This window comes from Pseudopipra pipra, chromosome 19 (assembly GCF_036250125.1).
Source record: "Pseudopipra pipra isolate bDixPip1 chromosome 19, bDixPip1.hap1, whole genome shotgun sequence".
Classification (NCBI taxonomy): Eukaryota; Metazoa; Chordata; class Aves; order Passeriformes; family Pipridae; genus Pseudopipra; species Pseudopipra pipra.
The window spans coordinates 258832-278316 of NC_087567.1; the positions used below are offsets into that span (position 1 = coordinate 258832).

At 48.2% G+C, this 19485-nt stretch overlaps 1 protein-coding gene across 2 annotated transcripts in view; it reads right to left on the reverse strand.

Annotated features, from left to right (window-relative positions):
* Positions 1 to 19485, reverse strand: part of GAS7 (growth arrest specific 7) — a 118198-nt gene that overhangs the window by 39141 nt on the left and 59572 nt on the right. For both annotated transcript variants that reach the window (XM_064675554.1, XM_064675553.1), the window contains exons 3-6: positions 17808 to 17879; positions 15408 to 15493; positions 11886 to 11939; positions 2136 to 2225 (exon numbers count right to left, since the gene is read on the reverse strand). In XM_064675554.1, coding sequence (XP_064531624.1) covers positions 2136 to 2225; positions 11886 to 11939; positions 15408 to 15493; positions 17808 to 17879 — 302 coding nt within the window. The remainder of the gene's footprint in view (positions 1 to 2135; positions 2226 to 11885; positions 11940 to 15407; positions 15494 to 17807; positions 17880 to 19485) is intronic.

The window sequence follows — 19485 nt, forward strand, 5'->3', positions numbered from 1 at the left end:
TAGAATAGGGTAAACCAGCAACTTGTCCCATAGATTACCATCATACACCCCATCCTTCACCATTTGTTTCCTACACAGCCCAGTAGACCCTTTGCTCCACTGACTTCAGTGTTGCTACAAGGACCAACACAGTTTTCTCTCTGCTGCCTCTTTTCTCTCTCCTCTCTATGTTCATATTTCAGTATTTCATTTCCTACCCCCTTCCCAACAAACAAATTCTCAGAGAACATTTCCCTAAGTACTACAGTTTTGCTGCAATTCCTTAGGTGCTGCACAATTGCCTAGAGAAAAATGCCACACTAATCAAAGCTTGAGACTGGTAGGACGCCCCACTGGTGACCAGCCAGCTGAGACAGCAGGAGGAGTGGAGCTGATGGAACAAGGAGGGTGAGCTGTGGGCATACCATGGATGACAAGGCCGAAGCAGAGGAAAGTCCTGGGAGTGGAGTTATGGGAGGATAAAAGTCTGCTGAAGAAAGGCAGCTTTAAGTAGAGTTTCACTGAGAGTGAGATTAACCAACCCCAAGAGCCAAGCAGTGGCTGAGCCCTAATAAAGGCAACCAAGAAAGAGAGGGACTTCTGTAAGACACGTGCATAAAATCAGTCTGTATGCCATTAATGATTTAGGGTTCACTGGGATCAGAAGATTGGAAGGAACCGAGGAAGTTTTGTGATAATGTGACCATTTGCAAGTATGACAGTGTATTTCAGCAAGTCCCTGATATCAGCCGTCACGCCAGCATTGGGGAAGCCCAACAGGACGTGCTGCTGGGCATCCAACACCGACACTTTTTTTTTAAGATGGAAATGCTTCAATAACTTATAACAGAAAACACACAAGGAATTCCTAAAATCTTCATTGTTGAATTCTTTTGTAATATTTGTTTATTTGTAGTATTCTTCCCACCCCAAAAAAATATTTTCCAGTAGAAGAAAAGTTTTCCAGTAGAAGCCTTTTTCTATCAGCTCCACACTCCAAGGATTATTGCATCATTTTAATCTGATTTAGGAACCTGAAAGCAGAGCTGAGCATGAGAGGGCACACTCAGAACCAGACACTGAAGACTTCTCATGCTGCAGGCTGTCTTAAAACTACTCAACTTAAGTTACAAATAGGCCTGTCCTTCACAAACCTCATCCTTTAAAAACCTCATTTCTTATCTGACCTCCAGAATATCCCATGGGAGGGAGTTTTAGAATTTAAAATACAGTTTGTAACTATCTCCTTGTTTTAGAAGGGACATCCCCTGCTTCCTTGTGTATCCGTAGCTCTTGTGCTCTGGGAAACACTGAAATAATATTCCCTGTCAGCCACCTTGCTATCCTATGGACCTATGGATCTGTTGGAGCAAGTCCGGAGGAGGCCACTAAGTCGGTCACAGGGCTGGAGAACCTCTACTATGGAGACAGGCTGGGAGAGTTTGGGGTGTTCAGCCTGGAGAACAGAAGGCTCCAGGGAGACATTACAGTTCCTTCCAGTGCCCAAAGGGGTCCTAAGAGAGCTGGAGAGAGACTTTGGACAAGGGCCTGGAGTGACAGGACAAAGAAGAATGGCTTCAAACTGACAGAGGGCAGGGTTAGATCAGATATCGGGAAGAAATTCTTCCCTGTGAGGGTGGTGAGGTCCTGGTACAGGTTGCCCAGAGAAGCTGTGGCTGCCCCATCCCTGGAAGTGTCCAAGGCCAGGTTGGATGGGGCTTGGAGCAACCTGTTCTAGTGGAAGGTGACCCTGGCCATGACAGAGGTTTGGAACTAGACAAGCTTTACAGTCCCTACCAATCCAAACTATTCTGAGATTCTGTGATTCCATCCCCTTCCTGATGCACAACCCTTCTGCCTGAGGTATTTTGAGATGTGTGGCTTGTCCTATATCCTCCCCGTTTCCTGACCCAATCCATCTCCTGACAGATGTGCTTGCCTTTCTGAACACTTCTCTGATGATCGCCCACATCTCAGACTGGTCAGATGGTTTCCACAAGATCTTCACTGCCATCGCCAGTCTCCCTGGTACTGCCCTTACACACTGTATCTCAGCCCAAATTCTCCTTTACCTTGTGCCACAAATCAAGCTGTTTGTTCCACTTTTTTGGAAGCTCTGGAGCTTCAATATGGCATGTGGCTGGCTGCCTACTTACCCAGAAATAATCACAGTAGCTCCACTCTGAAGGTTTCAGCAACTGCTGCTCTGGCATTACGTCAGGGTGGGGGAAAGTCACACAGTTGATCTGTTAAAAAAAAATAAAAAAAGGGAGTTAGACAGCAATGAAATTTAGCTGTTGATGAGAAATATGCAAATGAAAGTTTATATCCATGCACTTCCCATCAGAAAATCCACAGTGAATGCATGCCAGTGAAGAAAAATTCCTTGTTGCATGGAAACAGCAGCTAAGTATTCCCAGAAAGCTCTTCTATGCAAGCAGGAGCGTCAGCTCAGAGGAAAATAAACTACTCGTTTCACATGAGGGAAACCTACTGGATTTGGAAAGCACCATGTGGGGAGTTCTCCCAGATCCCTAAGAACTGTGGTAAAAAACTTGGATGTGAAACACCCTGAGCACACCCTCAACACAGAAACACAGTGAGCATCAGAAAGCACTGCAGGCACGAACGGCGTATCTCAGCAAAAAACCTCGGCTATGCCAGTCTCCTATAGGATTACAAAAAACAGGTTATTTTTTCAGTGCACAGCCCTTCCATCTATCTCAGAGACTTTTCAGATGAAAGTGATGGTCCCTGCTACAAGGAACAGGGGCTCTCTGAGGTCAGCGAGCCTTCAGTGTGCAAGAACCACAGCAATCTGTGAGGCAGGACATGGTCATTAAACAACGGCATAAAAAAGCCCAAGTGCTCATTAAGTTATCACAGTGGAACATGCAGCCTGATAAAAGCACAGTGAAGGCTAAGAGCATGACAGCTACTGCAGAACATGCTGCAGAACAACTCTGGACACAGCCAAGCCCTTCAGAGGATGCACCAGTAAGAGTCAGAGCTCACTGCCAGTTTATAATGCTTGCCCCAATTCCCTGCTGAGCAGGTCCCTAAGATCAGTCCCTCTCAAGTGCACCCACAGGGTCACGGGACACTAAGAGTACTTGGGTATTAATCAAGGAACCAACAGATACTGGGGATGGGAGACTCACAGATAAAATTGTATGGGTGTGGGGTTTTGTTTTGGATCAGTTAATGCTCACAGGAAATCCATACACAAAGCTGTGGGCAGGGCTAGCACAGCTGCATAGGCAGACCCAAAGGCAGTGCTTACAGGCAGTGAGTCTGCCTTTGGGCTATTGAGAGAGGATCAGAAAGGATGCGGGTGCTGACACAGTGCAAACCCCCCATGCCAGAGCAAAGCAGACAAAACCTTTAGCTGATACAAGGCTGCTCCTACAAACCCACACTGGCTCTGCTGCCATCTGCCCAGGCTGGAGGTTCAGCAGTTTTCCTGTAAGTGATGCAAGAGCTTGCTCCACATAAATCACTCTGCCCAGAGCACGCCAAGTCCACTTCAAAGCAGGCCGAGGACCCTGTACCTACACTGCCTTTGGTTGTCACCTCAGCTAGATCCTAAACCATGAGTCTTCCCTTCCAGCTTCCATCAGGCTGCAAAACTGATCTGCAGGAGGTCAGAGATCAAGGCTTTGCAGGCAGCAGCCACGCACTAGTGACCCTGCACCTCCAACCAGAGCCAGCCTCTCCAGCCAGAGCCTGTATCATCTCCAGCTAGAGCCAGCCTCTCCAGACAGCACCGGCCTCCACTGGCCACGAGGTCTCAGCAACAGACAACACTGCAAACGCCCTCCCTGCTCCCACATGTTCCCTGTCAGAAGAGTTACATCAGGAGTTACAGAACATCAGCTCAGTACAGAGTGGGATGGCCACGCAACAGCAGTGCCAATGCTCCCCATCACCCAGACATCTCCCTGAAGACAAGCCAGGGGACATACCACTGTAGTCACACTCAGCTGGGCTTGCCTGTGCTGCTGCAATGAGCCTCTCACCCCTCATGCTGACTTCTGTCACCACTGCAGCCTTCATGAGAGATGTTTCACTGAGGACACCTTCTATCTCGGCTGAAGTTTTCCTCTCCTGTCCCTTCCCTGCCAGCAAAGTTCTCTCAGGAAAACTGCAAGCCCATCTTGCCCTGTTTTTTTTAGATAGGTAGGGTTACCTTCCCTTCTCCATTCAGGGATATCATGGCCAGTCTTTGTGAACGAAGATTTGGGAAAGGTCATTACCCTTCGAGCCTGCGCAATGGATTTTTTAGGTGAGACACAGTGTGCTCTGAACTGAGCCCACCCTTTAATCCTAAGGTTCATCTGCCAGGGCCGAGCAAGCTTGGACAGTGGCAGCGAGGTCCTCAGGACGTAGGTTTGTTTAGAGTGACCTTCTCTTAGATGGATGGCCTTACAGGGCTGACGAGCTCCATCTGCCCGGGGAAGTCCCCTGACCGGGAATCGAACCTGGGCTGCAGCGGTGAGAGCGCTGCATCCCAACCACTAAACCACCAGGGGGCCCCATTCAGGGATAACCAAAAAACTAAAAGCCCATGAGCAGATCTCCCCCAGGAGAGGAGCTGACATCTGTCCCCCAGGCACAGCTGGTGCAAGCAGGGGGGTGCAGAGATGCCTGCAGGCTCTGCAAAGCTCTGGCATGAGCCAGTAAGCACTGGCTCAACACCCCATTAGGGGACTCCTCTCTCCCCTGCCAGGAAGCTTCAAACTGATCATCCCAAATGTCTTAAAAATACTGTCTGGAAACCTTCAGCAAAACTATTCCTTTTAGGCAGTGTCTGATAAACATTGGCCTGGACCACTACTGGGCTGCTGAACAAGGCCTGACAGAACACAGGCTTCACCTCGCTTCAGAGATCATCAGATCCAGAGAAGCTGTGACTGTCCCATTGCTGGAATTGTTCAAGGTCAAGTCGGATGGGGCTTGGAGCAACCTGGTCTATGTCCCTGCCAAGGGAGGACAGAGAAGTGGAACAAGATAAGCTTTAAGGTCCCTTCCAACCCAAGTCTTTCTATGACTCCTCTTATGATCCTATGAAATCCAGTGCCACTGCTGAGCATGGGCTGCACTGGTACTTGGTCATGCCTCTGTGCTGGCACAACCACACACCAGTTCTCAAATAATACCAGATATTGCAGTTAGTTTTGCCTCAAAAAAATGAGATGGCCTCCAGAACCCCTGCACAATCACTATCACATATCACAGAAGGCAAACTGACTCCCGTGAGTGAGTAATGCTGCAGCTCATCCTCATGGAGAAGGGGAGATGCAGCATTGTCAGCAATGGCAATGTTACAAGGAACCACATTAAGGTACATGGTGTCAAGACAGGTTTACACAGCTTCTGGATTTGAGGATTTCTGTCTTTGATGCTGTATTTCATATTCACTGAATAAAAATCTGTATGATCTCATGACACCTGCATGCCAGCACTTTCAGCCACTCCAGTCCCTCCTACCTGGCAGCCTGCACGAAACACTGCCCTGAGCACAGCCATTCTGTATGCTTACAGAATACACCTCATGAGCACCCAGGACAAGATGCTGACTCTCGAGAGCAGACTGCCAAGCTACAGGAACTCAGGATTTAGCTCAAGTTAAAAACAGTTAGCAGCACAAGGCAAAAGAGTTAAGGAGACTGCATGAAGTTTTAGGATGCTGAAGTGATTCACATCTCCCCAACTAGAAGCACCAATACAGCACTGGTGAAAGAACAGCTATTCTGGTTTCCACTATCCTCATACTGGTGGTCTCACAAAGAATGGCTGGGATGTCCACTGTGGAAACACAGTACTGAGTGTGCTTTGTGTTGTCCAAGATGACTTATTTCAACTGGGAAATGACCAAATGTTTCCCGTGAAGACAGCAGTGTTTTCAAGGCAGATTTCTAGGGCCCAACATTTTCACACTGGATATTGATAAGGGGAAAACAAGCACCTCCTAAGTGTATTTTGCAAAAGACCAGAAGACCAGGCATCACAGAATCATAGAAACATAAAATATCCTGAGTTGGATCACTGCATCATGGCACTGTGCACCAGGACAGGGAGGTGATGTGCAGTGGGGAGCACATATGGTGGCACACAAGTTGTTCCCTACAGTGTAAAAATCTGCATAGACAAACAGCAAGGGAAATTCCTATTCTCTGCTAAAGGCAGTGCCTGTTTCACAAAAAAATAAATCTGTGTCAGTTGGGAACTGCTGATTAGTGATATCACAGTGAGTCTTAAAGTTAATTTCCTGAAGCACTAACCACAGAGTCATTGGAAATGCCCAGGCTGGGATTCGTGACGGTGCCCCACTGCAGTGGACTGAACTCCACGCATGCAGCAGGAAGAGGAACAGTGAGTATGCACATCAACAGGTGATGAGAGTAGGATTAATTCATATGTTTCTCAAAGAATGTCATCAGACTCAAAGACTTAGGAATAAATCAAACATTCTTCACTTCTCAGAAGACTATCTAGAAATGATGCTGAATTGTCTGGACAGAGTCATGAGGCCATTTGGGTCTAGTATCACTTTTAAAAGGGAACTGATGTCAGAATTAGAAAACTAAAATGCAGAAGCTTTTGCAGTCTTACAAAAAAAAAGAAAGAATTATTTGTGTGGTAAACAGAACTTAACCAAACTTATACCTTTCTACACTAAGTCCTAGCAGGGGCATGGAAAGTGTCAAAACTCTAGAAATATTACTAAAAACTATATATGACTGCATAGGAAATCTCATGATCTTTCTCTCCTTTCATCACCACAGATTTGTTATATTTAAACAAGAGCTCTTGGATTTGTATTTCCTAACAGTTCTTAAACCTCTCAGGATTTCCCAGCAGGAGGGGAACACCAGGCTGGTAGTGAGCAAGACACAGCCACACACCAGTAGTGGTGAGAGGGCATGGCATTCCCCCTCTCTCTGTTCTCCCTCTGAAATGCTACTTTTCTTTTTTCTAAAAGCAAAGATAGCTGAAAAAAGCACTCTATTCCACCAGCTTAGTCCCACTGATGAGCTTTTTGACTGATGGTAAAGACAGCCAAAGCATCTCACGATGATGTCCCCATGTCTGACAGCACTAAAAAGCTTGATCAGTCCCACGAACAGTGACATTCCCTCCACATGAGGGACCACTGCCCTTACTAATCGTGAGGGACCACACTCTCACTAGTCACATCCCTGACAGCTGGGCAGGCGCTGTGCAAGGTCCAAATTCAAACCCATGACAGTGCTAATCTCTCAACAATGCTGACTCACCAGCAAGGCCTAACAAAAGCTTGCAGAAGTTGACTATTGCAGGTGTAATTGCCAGTAAAAAACCAAAACAAATTAAAACACATATCTCAGGTAATGATGGAGTCACAGAACATGAAGAGAAAACAAGGTGTGATGACCTGCATTACATTCTCACAGACTCCACCGGGACAGCCAAGGTGATAATCAGCTTCACCATGATATTAAGTTCTCATCCAGCCTCTTCACTAATAAAAATAATGGCTGTTGTCAGCTTGCAGCAAAGGGAAATTAAGCAGGGCTAATTCCTAAATATGAGCTGAGCAAATCTTCCCAGCAGCTTGTCCTTCCAGCTGCCCCTGGCCATGCTTGGCACCAGAAAATCTGTGAAAGAGTCACTGGATCATGAGGACAGAAAAAGGTACAGAGTTAGAGAAGACATCCTGATAAAAACATGGTGACAACAAAGCTTGGTGGGACACACACGTATACACACACACAGGATCAGAGAAGCAGCACAAATTGATACATTTCTCTTGACAAGCTGTATGCCAAACTCAATGGATTAAAATACTTTTGCCTGTGTACTGATCATAATCAAATGCAATTATACTCTTAATAGCTAAATATTCCAGCTCCTATTCCTATGAGCACGTTGGCAGTCATGGTAAAATGAGCTGTTTACATTGTAGGTGACTCTTCATTATGTTTGAGACACAAAAGGGTGACAGAAAAGACATAAGGAGCCAGGTGAATGCACAGGGTTTGCACAGAAGCAACAAACTTTTTTGGGTTGGACATGCACATTAATCTCCTGGATTTCAAAGTCTCTGGAGGCTTTGAAGTTGCTACCAGCACTCACCAGTAAATGATACATTGCCAAGCAACATGAATAAAACAATAATAATTTGATCAAGGCCTAGATAATCAACTACATGTTTATTACATAAGATACTACATAAATAAATTAGTAGACAGCAGGTAAGCTTACTGTGCCATGGTGAACTGACTAAAGCAGGGCAACATTTTTGCTCATTTCTTCAGCTTAAAAATGCACATTATTTTTCCTGATTTCTGCACATTCACAGCACCTTAACACAGCAAAGCTGTGCCAGATTGCCTCACTTCAGTATCTTCTTTACAGTGTCATCTGAGACCCCAAAAGTACAACATCCAACTCCACTAAGTCAGTTCATATTGCAAATGGAACCGTTTGGGTAAAACAACCAAATGCAAAGACTGGAAGAGATCTCATAAGAGCTTGGGCACAGATAGAGGCTTGGGCAGTTTGAACTTTCCCCAGACAGGGAAGCCCAGGAATGCCTAGGCTGTGTCTAGGTAGCTTCAACATCATTATTTTGCCTGTGTTTTTAGCGCTGGCAGGGTGATGCTGCAGCTACGGTACAACAGGAGGGAAGAACAGACAACCAAAGTCCTCATTGTTAACAAATGCGTTGATTCCTTCCTATTTCAAAGGGAAGACTCTGCCAAAAGTGTTCAGGAGCCCTCTTTACTTGGTCTGTCTGTAGAAAGGTTCAGAGGTGATTCATCCCCCTGCCAAGCCAAGGGGTTTCTGACAGTATCTACCATGCAGTCAGCCCCAGGGCAGAGGGGAGAACCGTGCTGAATGTGCAGCCTCACCCTGTGCTCATCACAACCTTGCATTCATTAACGCTGTGTCAGATGCAGAGCACAGCAGCAGGAAATCCAAAGTTCCTGCACGTAGGCTGCCCCTCTTCCCATCTGCAGCACGTGTTCATTGATGTGTCCAACACATGCAATCCGAACACCAGCACTTTCCAAGTCTTGCACTATATCTTGACAAGGTACTAGAGAATTCTTCAGAAAGAAACCCACACTCAGGAACACCTTATAATCAGGTAAGTTTCTTGTTCTTCAAGTGATACATAGATCTGTTCCTGAGTTGATATCCCCCTGCATATTCTCCATTTAACTCTCCCTCGCCTATCATAAATGATCTCTTCTTCAGAAATCAGCTAGCAAATCATCCAGCCTAAAAGTAGTGAGTGCACCTTGAAACTCACTGCAAAACCAGCAGACCACACATCTGCACTGCTGCTTCTTAAGTAAGCAGCCATATTCTGTGCAACCAGCAGCTTCCTAACACTTCTGATACACCCTGTTGGGGTTTCCCTTCCAAAAAAATGGAAGACTGTGTTGGTAACATTCACTCACCAAAGAGGAAACACCAGATTATTCTTCTTATTGGGTGCACATAGATGGGAAATACTCCAGCTCACACCTGCCTTCAGGATCTCAAGAAGCTGTGCTCCTAAATGCTGGCTGGATGTAGAAGAGGGAGACGCATTCTGAAGAAGACGGGAACGAGCTCCCACTCCTCTGCTGAAGGCAATGACGCAGCGATAGCTTGGCTGCAGCTGCTGCTCAGAGTGAACATCACCTGATGTCCACAGCTTGTGTGCCAAAGGATTCCAGTTTGGAGGGAGGTTTGATGGACCAAGAGCCTCAAAGCTAACCATAAAATTCCCCTCTACAAGAAGAGGTTCTGCCTGAGCACAGCTACAGACCAAGGAAAAGCATCTGACAGCATGCTAAGGACATGCCCTGCAGCTCTGCTAACTAGATCATCCACACATCAGCTCGAGAGGCGCTGAGCAAACAGAACCTCCTAGGAGACAGGGGAAAACCTTATATTGTTTTACAGAGATTTGTTTTTCACAATGCTGTCTTGATGGAGGCAATGGCTTGGAGCAAACAGCTGTTAAAATTAGCTTATTTTTGTCTGTCTGATGCATTCTACTTGAAAGCTTTGGACTTCTGCTGGAGAAATGCACGCTCAGTGACCCTGACATAACATGCACTTTCTTGCTTTGCAGATGTTACCTGATGGCACGTGGGCTAGCAAATATGAAAAACCACCCTCAATGAACAGCCTTGGAAACAATGGGGATTGCAAAAAACCAAGCACTCCTGCTCTTGTGCTGTGCCCTGCAGCCCAGTGTAACCCACCCTGTAACGATGCCTAGTCCCTCTGGTCACCATGTTCAGCCTATGATTTGCTCCTACCCCACTGATTTGAGCAGGCAAGGGCTGCATTTGGGGGCTTGGACATGCCTCCTCCTCCAGCCACTGTAGCCCCAGGAGCAGCTGATTCCCCAGGACATCTGCGAAAATGCCCAAACCAACAGATCTATACTTATTTCAAACCATACCACTCTCCCAATACGCTAATTACAGTAATAACATTTACAACAACTGATTTTGATAATCAAGTATCAAAATCACTCAAGTGTTTTTTTCAAAAACTGTTCAAGATTTTTTCTCCCTGTAGAAAACTGTACCTGCATGGCAGTGACTGACCCACTCTGCAGTCAGAGACACCAGCATGTGCACCTTGCAAATCCTGGTCTCTGTCACCAGCAACCCAGCCTACTGATGAATAAATCCACAGGCTGCGTGCGATAATATAGACAATTATCTCCTCCTTGTAGTAACATTAACAGGGATGTATAATACTGAATTATTCCTTTTGCTCTTGTGGATCTGATATCCTGACAATGCTTGCAGCTGTAAGTATGGTTATTGCCTCACCTTTATCACTGTAATTAATTTATCTATTCATTTCTTTCGATTTCCATTTAAATAAAACTTTCTTTTCCCAGCCACTTTCATTCATCTATTTTGTTTTCCTTTCTGTTTTTAATTGTTTGTCCTACATTGAGGGGCCCAGAAGTGCAAACTGTGTTCCAGATGAGGTCACCAAGCACAGAAAAGATATTAATGTCTGTAATCATGATACTGAGAACATCTTTATTCATAACATAGAATCATAGAATGGTTTGGGTTGGAAAGGACCTTAAAGGCCACCTTGCTCCAACTTCCCTGCCCTGGGCAGGGACACCTTCCACTAGACAGGCTGCTACAAGCCCCATCCAGCCTGGCCTTGAACACTTTCAGGAATGGGGCAGCCTCAGCTTCTCTGGGCAACCTGTGCTAGTGCCTCACCACCCTCACAGGGAAGAATTTCTTCCTAGTATCTAATCTAAACCTACTCTCTTGAAGTTTAAAACCACTGTCCCTTGTCTTGTCACTATGTATTCTTGTGCAAAGTCTCTTCATTGAGTCAATTATATTTAATCAAATATTAAAAGCAAATGTAAGATTAACTTCATACTGAAACTTGCCTATACATACTTTGCCTATACTACCTATCAGAAATCTTCATTTGGACACTGGCACAAGAAACCTTCTGACACCTCTTTGAGAAAAAAATACAGATTCTTTGAGAAAAAAAATAAACCTCCTGCCCTGGTAGAGCAACGAACAACCTCCGCTGTTTGTATTTCTCCAACCTTTCAGTGCTTTTCCCGATACAGAAGCTGTTGTTGGGGGGGAGGTGATCAGATGAAGTTTTTTCAGGACACCTGGTTCACAGTCTGAGGCACCGCGTTCCCTCCCGCTCATCCTAGAACCAACGAAATCAACGGGAAAATGCGCCTGGACTCCTGCCTAGGACAGCGATCCCAAAGCCTCCCTGGGTTTCTTAGGGTTTAAACACCAAAATGCCGAGTGAAGGATGCTCTCCCCGCCCGCCACCCCCAGCCCCACTGCTCGGGGAGCCGCACGGAGCCCCCGGCGGTTCCCCCCGGCCCGGTCCCCCGCACTCACCGTCAGGCTGCTCTCCTTGCTCTGCCGCCGCGGTGCCGCCGGGGACCCCGGGCTCTGCGAAGAGAACCGGAGCGCATCATCACGGCCGCTCTCGGAGCCCAGCATGGCTGCGCGGGGCGGGGGAAAGGCGGGTCCCATGGCACGGCACGGCTCGGCACGGCCCGGGAGGGGGAGTTGGAGGAGGCACCGGCCGGCGCTCCGCCTCCCGCCCCCGCCGCGCGGGGCTGCGGGCGGCCCGGGCTGAAGCGCCGTGGGGACGGAAACCGGTTCTGCTGTGCCGTGCGACGATGGCACCCGCTGTCGGGGACAGGGATGGAGACAGTGTCCTCCTCTGCCATGGGATGAGGCGGGGACATCACACACCCCTGAGGACAGGGACAGGGGTCCTGGTGTCCCGTGGGGTGGCACTTTGCCCTCCTGCATATGGGGACAGGAAAAGGAATGGTGGCAGGGTCTTGCCATGCTGTGGGATGGTGACATCCACTGCTAGGGACAGGAATGGTCACAGTGTCCTGCTGTCTCGTGGGATGCCATCATGCCCCCCCTGGAGATGAGGACAAGGGTCCTGGGGTCCACAGAGTGCCATTGTGCCCCAGTGGGGACAGGGATGGTGGCAGTGTCCTGCCATCAGACAGTTCCTGCCTGCCTGTGGAATAGTGGCATTGTGCTCCCCCCTGGGGACAGGGACACAAAAGTGCCCTGCAGTTCCCCTAGGCTGACAGTGCCCTCTGTCCCTGTTGCAGGGTACATGCTGGGATCCCTGGTGGAGCTCAGATGCTGTGACAGCTGATCTGCAGCACACAAGTCGCTCCTGGCATCATCACTGGGCTGTGTCGGGGACTCCCACCCCATATCCCACTGCCCAGGCACCCAGTGCTCATCCTGGGACTTGATGCCCAGCAGCAGCATCATGCCCAGCACTGCACACATGCAGTTCCATGGCTGTTCTGCTGTTCCCTTGGTGGCAGCTGTGACAACCTGAACAGGCAGCACTTAGCTGCTCTCTAGGAAGCCATAAACAAGGGCTGGCCCTGCGCCCAGCACAGCACAGCTCTGCGTTGTTCTCAGTTGTGGCTTTTTCCCCCCTTGACCTGTTTCCAAGAAATGTAGCTGAGCTTGCCAGAGGGATCTTGCCAGCGTTTGTTTGCATGGTGGCTGCTACCCAGGTCTAAGAAAGCACCCCAGCGAATGCCTGGGAGCTGCTCCACAGTGGGAAACAGCCTGTACTGGGAACACACAAGGAGGCAGTCAAAGTAAAGCAGTTTGGGATGGCCCAAGATACACAAGGAGAGGGACGGGCCAAAAAGACTTTGAGGGTGTAGAGCACAGCTTCTTGCAAGCAAGAGTTTATGATCAGATGTTTTCCCTACTAAGGACTCTTCTGCAAAAGCTGCCACAGCTTCCAGGAAAAGCAGGTTCCCAAGTGGGCGTGGACACAAGCTGTTCTGAGAATTAATGACACCAACAACCAGTTAAAGATTCAAAACTAGTTCAGAGCAGGTTCAAAGTAGGGATGAAGCCAGGACTTCCATTTGGAAAAACCTGTAATAAAGGACCAATGGAAAGAAAATATCATGGAGACGATGAAGGGAATGAACAAAGTCATGAAAGGGATTTTTGACAGGCTGATGGTTGAGTCATTTGAGCAAAGCAGTGCATAGCACTGAAGGGCTGAGAGCTGGAGTTGTTCAGCCTGGAGAAGGCTCTGGGGAGATCTTAGGGTGAACTTTCAGTACCTGAAAGCAGCGTACAAAAAGCTGGAGAGGGGCTTTGGACGAGGGACTGGAGTGATAGAACAAGGGAGAATGGCTTCATACTGACAAGAGGGCAGGCTTAGATTAGTTATTAGGAAGAAATTCTTCCCTGTGAGGCCCTGGCACAGGTTGCCCAGAGAAGCTGTCACTGCCCCTCGATCCCTGGAAGTGTTCAAGGGCAGGTTGGACAGGGCTTGGAACAACCTGGGATAGTGGAAGGTGTCCCTGCCCATGGCAGGGAGTTGGCACCCGATGGTCTTTCGACTCCCTTCCAACCGAAAGCATTCTGTGACTCTGTGACTCCCCACGTATCTCAGATGTGAATTTGACTAAAAAGATGTCTATGAATTTGAGTGAGACTCAGCATTGTAAAAACAGAAGGTGGCAAATGTTGCTACAAAGGAAGTTCTGGAGGAGTCAGTTAATCTGACCTGTGTTTCAAGCCTACTAAAAAACCATGAGGGTTGGATACCATGAGATTTTTTTTTTTTTTGCACAAGGATTAACAAGGGTTTTTGGAAGGAAGTCACACCCTACAAGTTTATTTGGGTTCTCTGAGGGAGTCACAGCAGACATGTGGACAGGGTGTCTGGTAAGTTTATAAAATGCTTTTGCCCTAGTTAAGGTGCTCACTCTGTCTCCAGCCTGGGCAAAGTGCTGAGAGAAGCAGCAGCATGGGCAATTAAGTGCAAGATGTTTGATGTGAAACAATCAGGGAGTCAATGTGCTGGACTGTATCATGAGAGATGCCATTAACCTAAACCAGAAATACTGACCTAGATGAGACAGACCACCTGAGGGCCAGGCTGAAGGCCACCGGTTAGAAGGCAGTGTTCGAGAAAGGGGGTTGAGGCAAAGAGGGGCATTTGGCAGACAACACACGAAACAGGGAACATCAGAAAGACACTGATAGCACCAAAGCCACACCCACATGGCAGCAGCACACCAGTCAAACATGCATTTCCCCGTGGGTATTTAAGGAGTTGCACTGCAAAGGAACTGGGGGAACAAGTGGATGAGGAAGCACAACCCAACTGGAGTGCAACCCATCAGCTGTAGTAGTCACATGGTAATACGGTGACGGCAGAGAGCGAAAAGTTTCATGGGAGGAGCTGGAAGAGGGCCCTGTGCTGCATCTGCAGACCTGCTGGGAAGACTCTCGCAGGGACATGATGTGGTGCAAGAAAAAGTGCAGAGATATTTATTGGAAATTTGGACAAACAGGCTGGGGGAGGCTGGCTGTCCACAGGTTGTAGGTTAGCCCAGGGTGATGTGGTGGGTGAGGCACTGAGGAGGGGCTGTGAAAGGACAGGCCAGAGTAGATGAAGTCATTGAGAAAAAAGCTTTGGACAAATTCTTTCTGTATACTGTTTTTGGGACAGAAAGCTGGAGCTGCAAGAAAATACAATGAGGCACAGACATGGGCAGATGTGGGAGTGTAGAGAGAGGACTGTGCTGGACACAGGCCCAGGCTTCAGGCTGGAGCAGCAGGAAAATTCGTAGGGTTGTTACTAGTGACTGAAGTGGCCTCGTGGATTTTTCAGAAAGGAGTCATGGGACAGAAAAATCCAAAGGGTCTTGGCATTTTTTACTGTTTTACCAGCTGGACACAAGGACTAACTATTCCACATGCAACGAATCTGTCTGATCTGACAGGTTCTAAAAGAAGATGGCTCTTGGCCACCTGCTCTGGGTGGATTCTTAAACTACTTAAGTGAAGACCCATTTATTCTTGGATACTGTTGTTTGGCTTTTTCCAAAAACTTACCTGGGGATCCCCACTGGCTTTTCGGAGGCTCATATGACCAGAGTCAAGCTGGTGTACCGGAGTCCCAGAAATGTAGTAGCCATTCACTGTAAGAACAGATGGAGAGTCATCAGGATTGCTGCTGGTAGCAAATAAAAAATTGCACATTTTAAAAACTAATCTCATAACTCAATATGCAGATCTAGATCACAGTGCCTTTTCTGATTCAACAGTGTTCACTGCCTCCAGCCTAAGAAACTACGGATGCTTCCCCCCCTCCCAACAGGCTGGCAATATGAGCCAGACAGACCCCAGAACCAGACTCTGCAGAAGGACAAAACAGGCAGTTGCCCATGGGCCCACTCTGCGCTCAGGACCCTGCAGTGGGCTCTTATCAGAAGTTATGACAGGAGTTACTGAGCTGGAAAAAGCCAAGAAAAAGACACCTCCAGACTCAAACCAGTTCCCATACCACTGTTTGGTAAAATGATGTGTTTGAACAAAAACGCTGTTTTTGTGCAGCCATGTTTTGCTAGGGGGCATGCTACAGGGACAGTGTCTCTGAGGAGTTGAGGACCCATGGAGAGAGGAGTCCACACTGGAGATGGTTTGCTGGCAGGACTTGTGACCCATGGGAGACCAATGCTGGAGCAACTTGTTCCTGAAGGACTGACCCCATGGGAAGGACCTATGCTGGAGCAGCCTGTTGCTGGGGGACTGCACCCTGTGGGGACCAGTCTGTGAAGAACTGCAGCCTCTCACTTTGGAGAAGTTTGTGGAAGACTGTCTTCTGTGGGAGGGACCCCATGTTGGAGCAGGGAAGAGTGTGAGTCCTCCTCCCCCTGAGGAGGAAGGAGCAGCAGAGAAAATGTGTGATGAACACATCCTCCATTCCCCAACCCCCTGCACCACTGAGAGGGGAGAAAGGAGAGAATTCAGGAGTGAGGTTGAGCCCAGGAAGCAAGGAGGGGGGGTGTGAGTGAGGTGTTTTAAGATTTAGTTTTATTTCTCTTTACCCTACTCTGATTTGATTGGTAATAAATAAGATATTTTCCTGAGTGGAATCTGTTTTGCCCATGACAGTGATCAGTGAGTGATCTCTCTCTGGCCTTATCCTGACTGACAAGCCTTTTCTCATAGTTTTCTCCCCCATTCAGCTGAGGAGGAGAGTGACAGAGTAGTTTGGTGGGCACCTGGCATCCATAAAAGGCACTAGTTTAATGGATTTGGGTTTTCACATCAAGAAGGCAAGCCTTGTAAGATGTTTATGTTTCATGTATGCAGCTGTAGGTTACCATTTCTTTTTTAATATACTGAGCAAAGAATAATGCTCAAAGTACAGTTAAAACAAGATACTCAACTTCATTACAGATCCTTTGTTTACAGCAAACTGCACAATTTTCAAGCAGATTTTCCACTCAGATCTGCTGATAAAGAGGGACAACGATTTGAAAATTTCTATGGAAAACATCCTCTTGCCTGCATTATTTACAGTCAGCTGGCAGCAATGGCCTTTACATAAAATACTTTTTATTCTAGAGTAACTTTTGCTTTGCTCTGTCATTCTGCAGTACCCAGAGCTTTTCAGTACAGTTATGCACCTGATTCTGTTACTTGATTTCCTGCAATCTCAAGTCAGAACAGAGGTGATGTGGTCAGCCCTGTTGCTATCACATGCTAAAACACTTCTCTGTGTATGGAAGAGCATCAGCCAGCCCATGTGCCTCTGCTGCTATTTAATTTCCCTGCCCCATCAGAAAGCAGGACTGGGAAAGGGCTTGTTGGGCTACCTTTTGCCTCTGTGTTCTGAGGGGGAGCCACCTCAGCTCTTAAGCAGACACTTCAGACACCCAGCCAGAAGATGGAAACAGCAGTCAAGAAGACATATCAGAAGGGAAAGCCCCACCATGTTTGCTCTGCTACACTCTCATGACCATGTAGCCTGGTGAAGAGAAGGGTCCAGGGAGAACGTAGAGCCCCTTCCAATACAGAAAGAGGCTATAAGAGAGCTGGAGAGGGACTTTGGACAAGGGCCTGCAGTGATAGGACAAGGGAGAATGGCTTTAAGCTGAAGGAGGGTAGATTTAGATCAGATATTAGGAAAAAATTCTTGGCTGTGAGGGTGGTGAGGCCCTGGCACAGGTTGCCTAGAGACACTGAGGCTGCCCCATCCCTGGAAGTGTCCAAGGCCGGGTTGTATGGGACTCGGAGGAACTGGTCTAGTGATAGGTGTCCCTGCCCATGGCAGAGGGGTAGAACAAGATGGTCTTTAAGGTCTCTTTCAACCCAAACCAGTCAATGATTCTATATGTACATCAAGTCTACATCCCACTGTATCACAGCATTTTCTTTTGCTTCGCTGAGTAGCAGAGAAGCAGATTCACATATTGCATAGTGGTCAAGCACAGCATCAAACACTACCTGCAGAACTCTTCTGTGACACAGGGCTCTTTGGAGTCCCAGGCACACTGCTTGGCCGCTCCCAGGTTGTTTCTGTTGAAGGGAAACATCAGCGTAAGGGTGATGGAGGCCTTGCACACATACCAGAATTATGACAATTACATACATACCTGTGAATCTGACCCTTAGTGTCCTCTGAACCAGACTCTCACCCTGTGAGAAAGATGCCTGCACCTCCCTGCACTTCCTATCTCCTCTCATCTCTTCCTGCTGTAGCTGCCAGCTGGGATGGGTGGAGACAGAGCAGATTGGAAGCCGCATCACTGGTTCTTCCAGTGCAGGAATGCCCAGGGCATCACTGCACTGACAGCCTTTCCAGGTGGCATTAAATCCAGCCCAGAGTGGGCCCTACCTGGGGCCCACAGCAGCATCGTGATGTGTGGCTACAGCAGCCGCAGCACAGCCAGCCTGGTCCTCAGCCTGGGCACAGGGACCAAGTAGTGGCACTGCCTCTGCCTGCTCTCCACATGAAAGGCAGGTGTGAGTGACTCACAGATGTGGTTTCAGTGACATATACACATGCCGAGATGCTTTCCCCCCAAAAAAACTATTTCCTGTAGGAGGCATGTCCAAGGCACGAGGGACGTGCCAGGGCAGAGAAGCCCAAAGGAGCATGCGTCTAAATGGATAACGCTACTGGTTAAGAAAGTCACATGATACCAGGGTATAAAGGGAAGCGCCAAATTTGAAATAAACCTCTTTGTTTCACCACCACCACGAAGAGTGTGTGTTTTCCTTATTACATAAGGACCTGTGCCCCTACATATGGCGCACACGAACTTGGGACTTTGAACTTATATTAAGTCAGTTTAGCATATCCTGAATCAGGCAAAAAACTCGGTAATTCCGGTATCGTCTCACTTATTTCAAGATGAGAATTTTCACCGAAAAAAACACAGACGTCTTTAAGTCGTTGTCTCAGAGCGTCTGAGAAATGCAATCCTAGTTTAGTGAGTTCCAAAAATATTAGGAAAAGTGCACAGGAACGAAAAGAAAAGAAGAAAGAAGAAAAGAAAAAACCAACAGATCGAGGCAGTCGGAGAGGCAGAACGGGGTCCAACATACACCGGAGCGGTGAGTCACGCTGAGAGGCAGGGCCAACATCCCACGCCGCAAGGACTTTTCCCTAAGCGGTGCCGTGTCCGCAGCTCGGAAACCCGGGCGGCGGAGACCTTAAAACTGCCGGGGAAGCCCCACTACCCGCTGCTTGCCACGACTCGGCCATGTGCGTAAAAGCGGCTCCGCCGCTGCCACCTTCTAACATCCTCAGCACCACCGCCAGACCAGCAGAAACTGCTGCAGCTCACTGCCGCGGCCTGCCGCATCCTGCCGACCCCTGCCTGTCTGTGACGACAACGAAGACCCTCCAAGCCGAGGAAAAACCACTCAGAAGCCGTGGAGACCCCAAAGGAACTTTTCACTGCTTTTCGCCGCTTTTTGCTGCCAGACCAGTGCTAGGACTGTCCGCCGCCGCCGCTGCTCGCCTGCTGCCGCCACGCGCCTGCGCCCGCCGCAGCCACCCGTCGCAGACGCCACACGCCCGCAGCCACCGCAGCCCGCACCGACGAGCCCGCTGCAGTCGCCAAGAAACAGTGCCTCCGCCACCCACGTGGACCCAGTCGACCAAGAACCGGGAGAA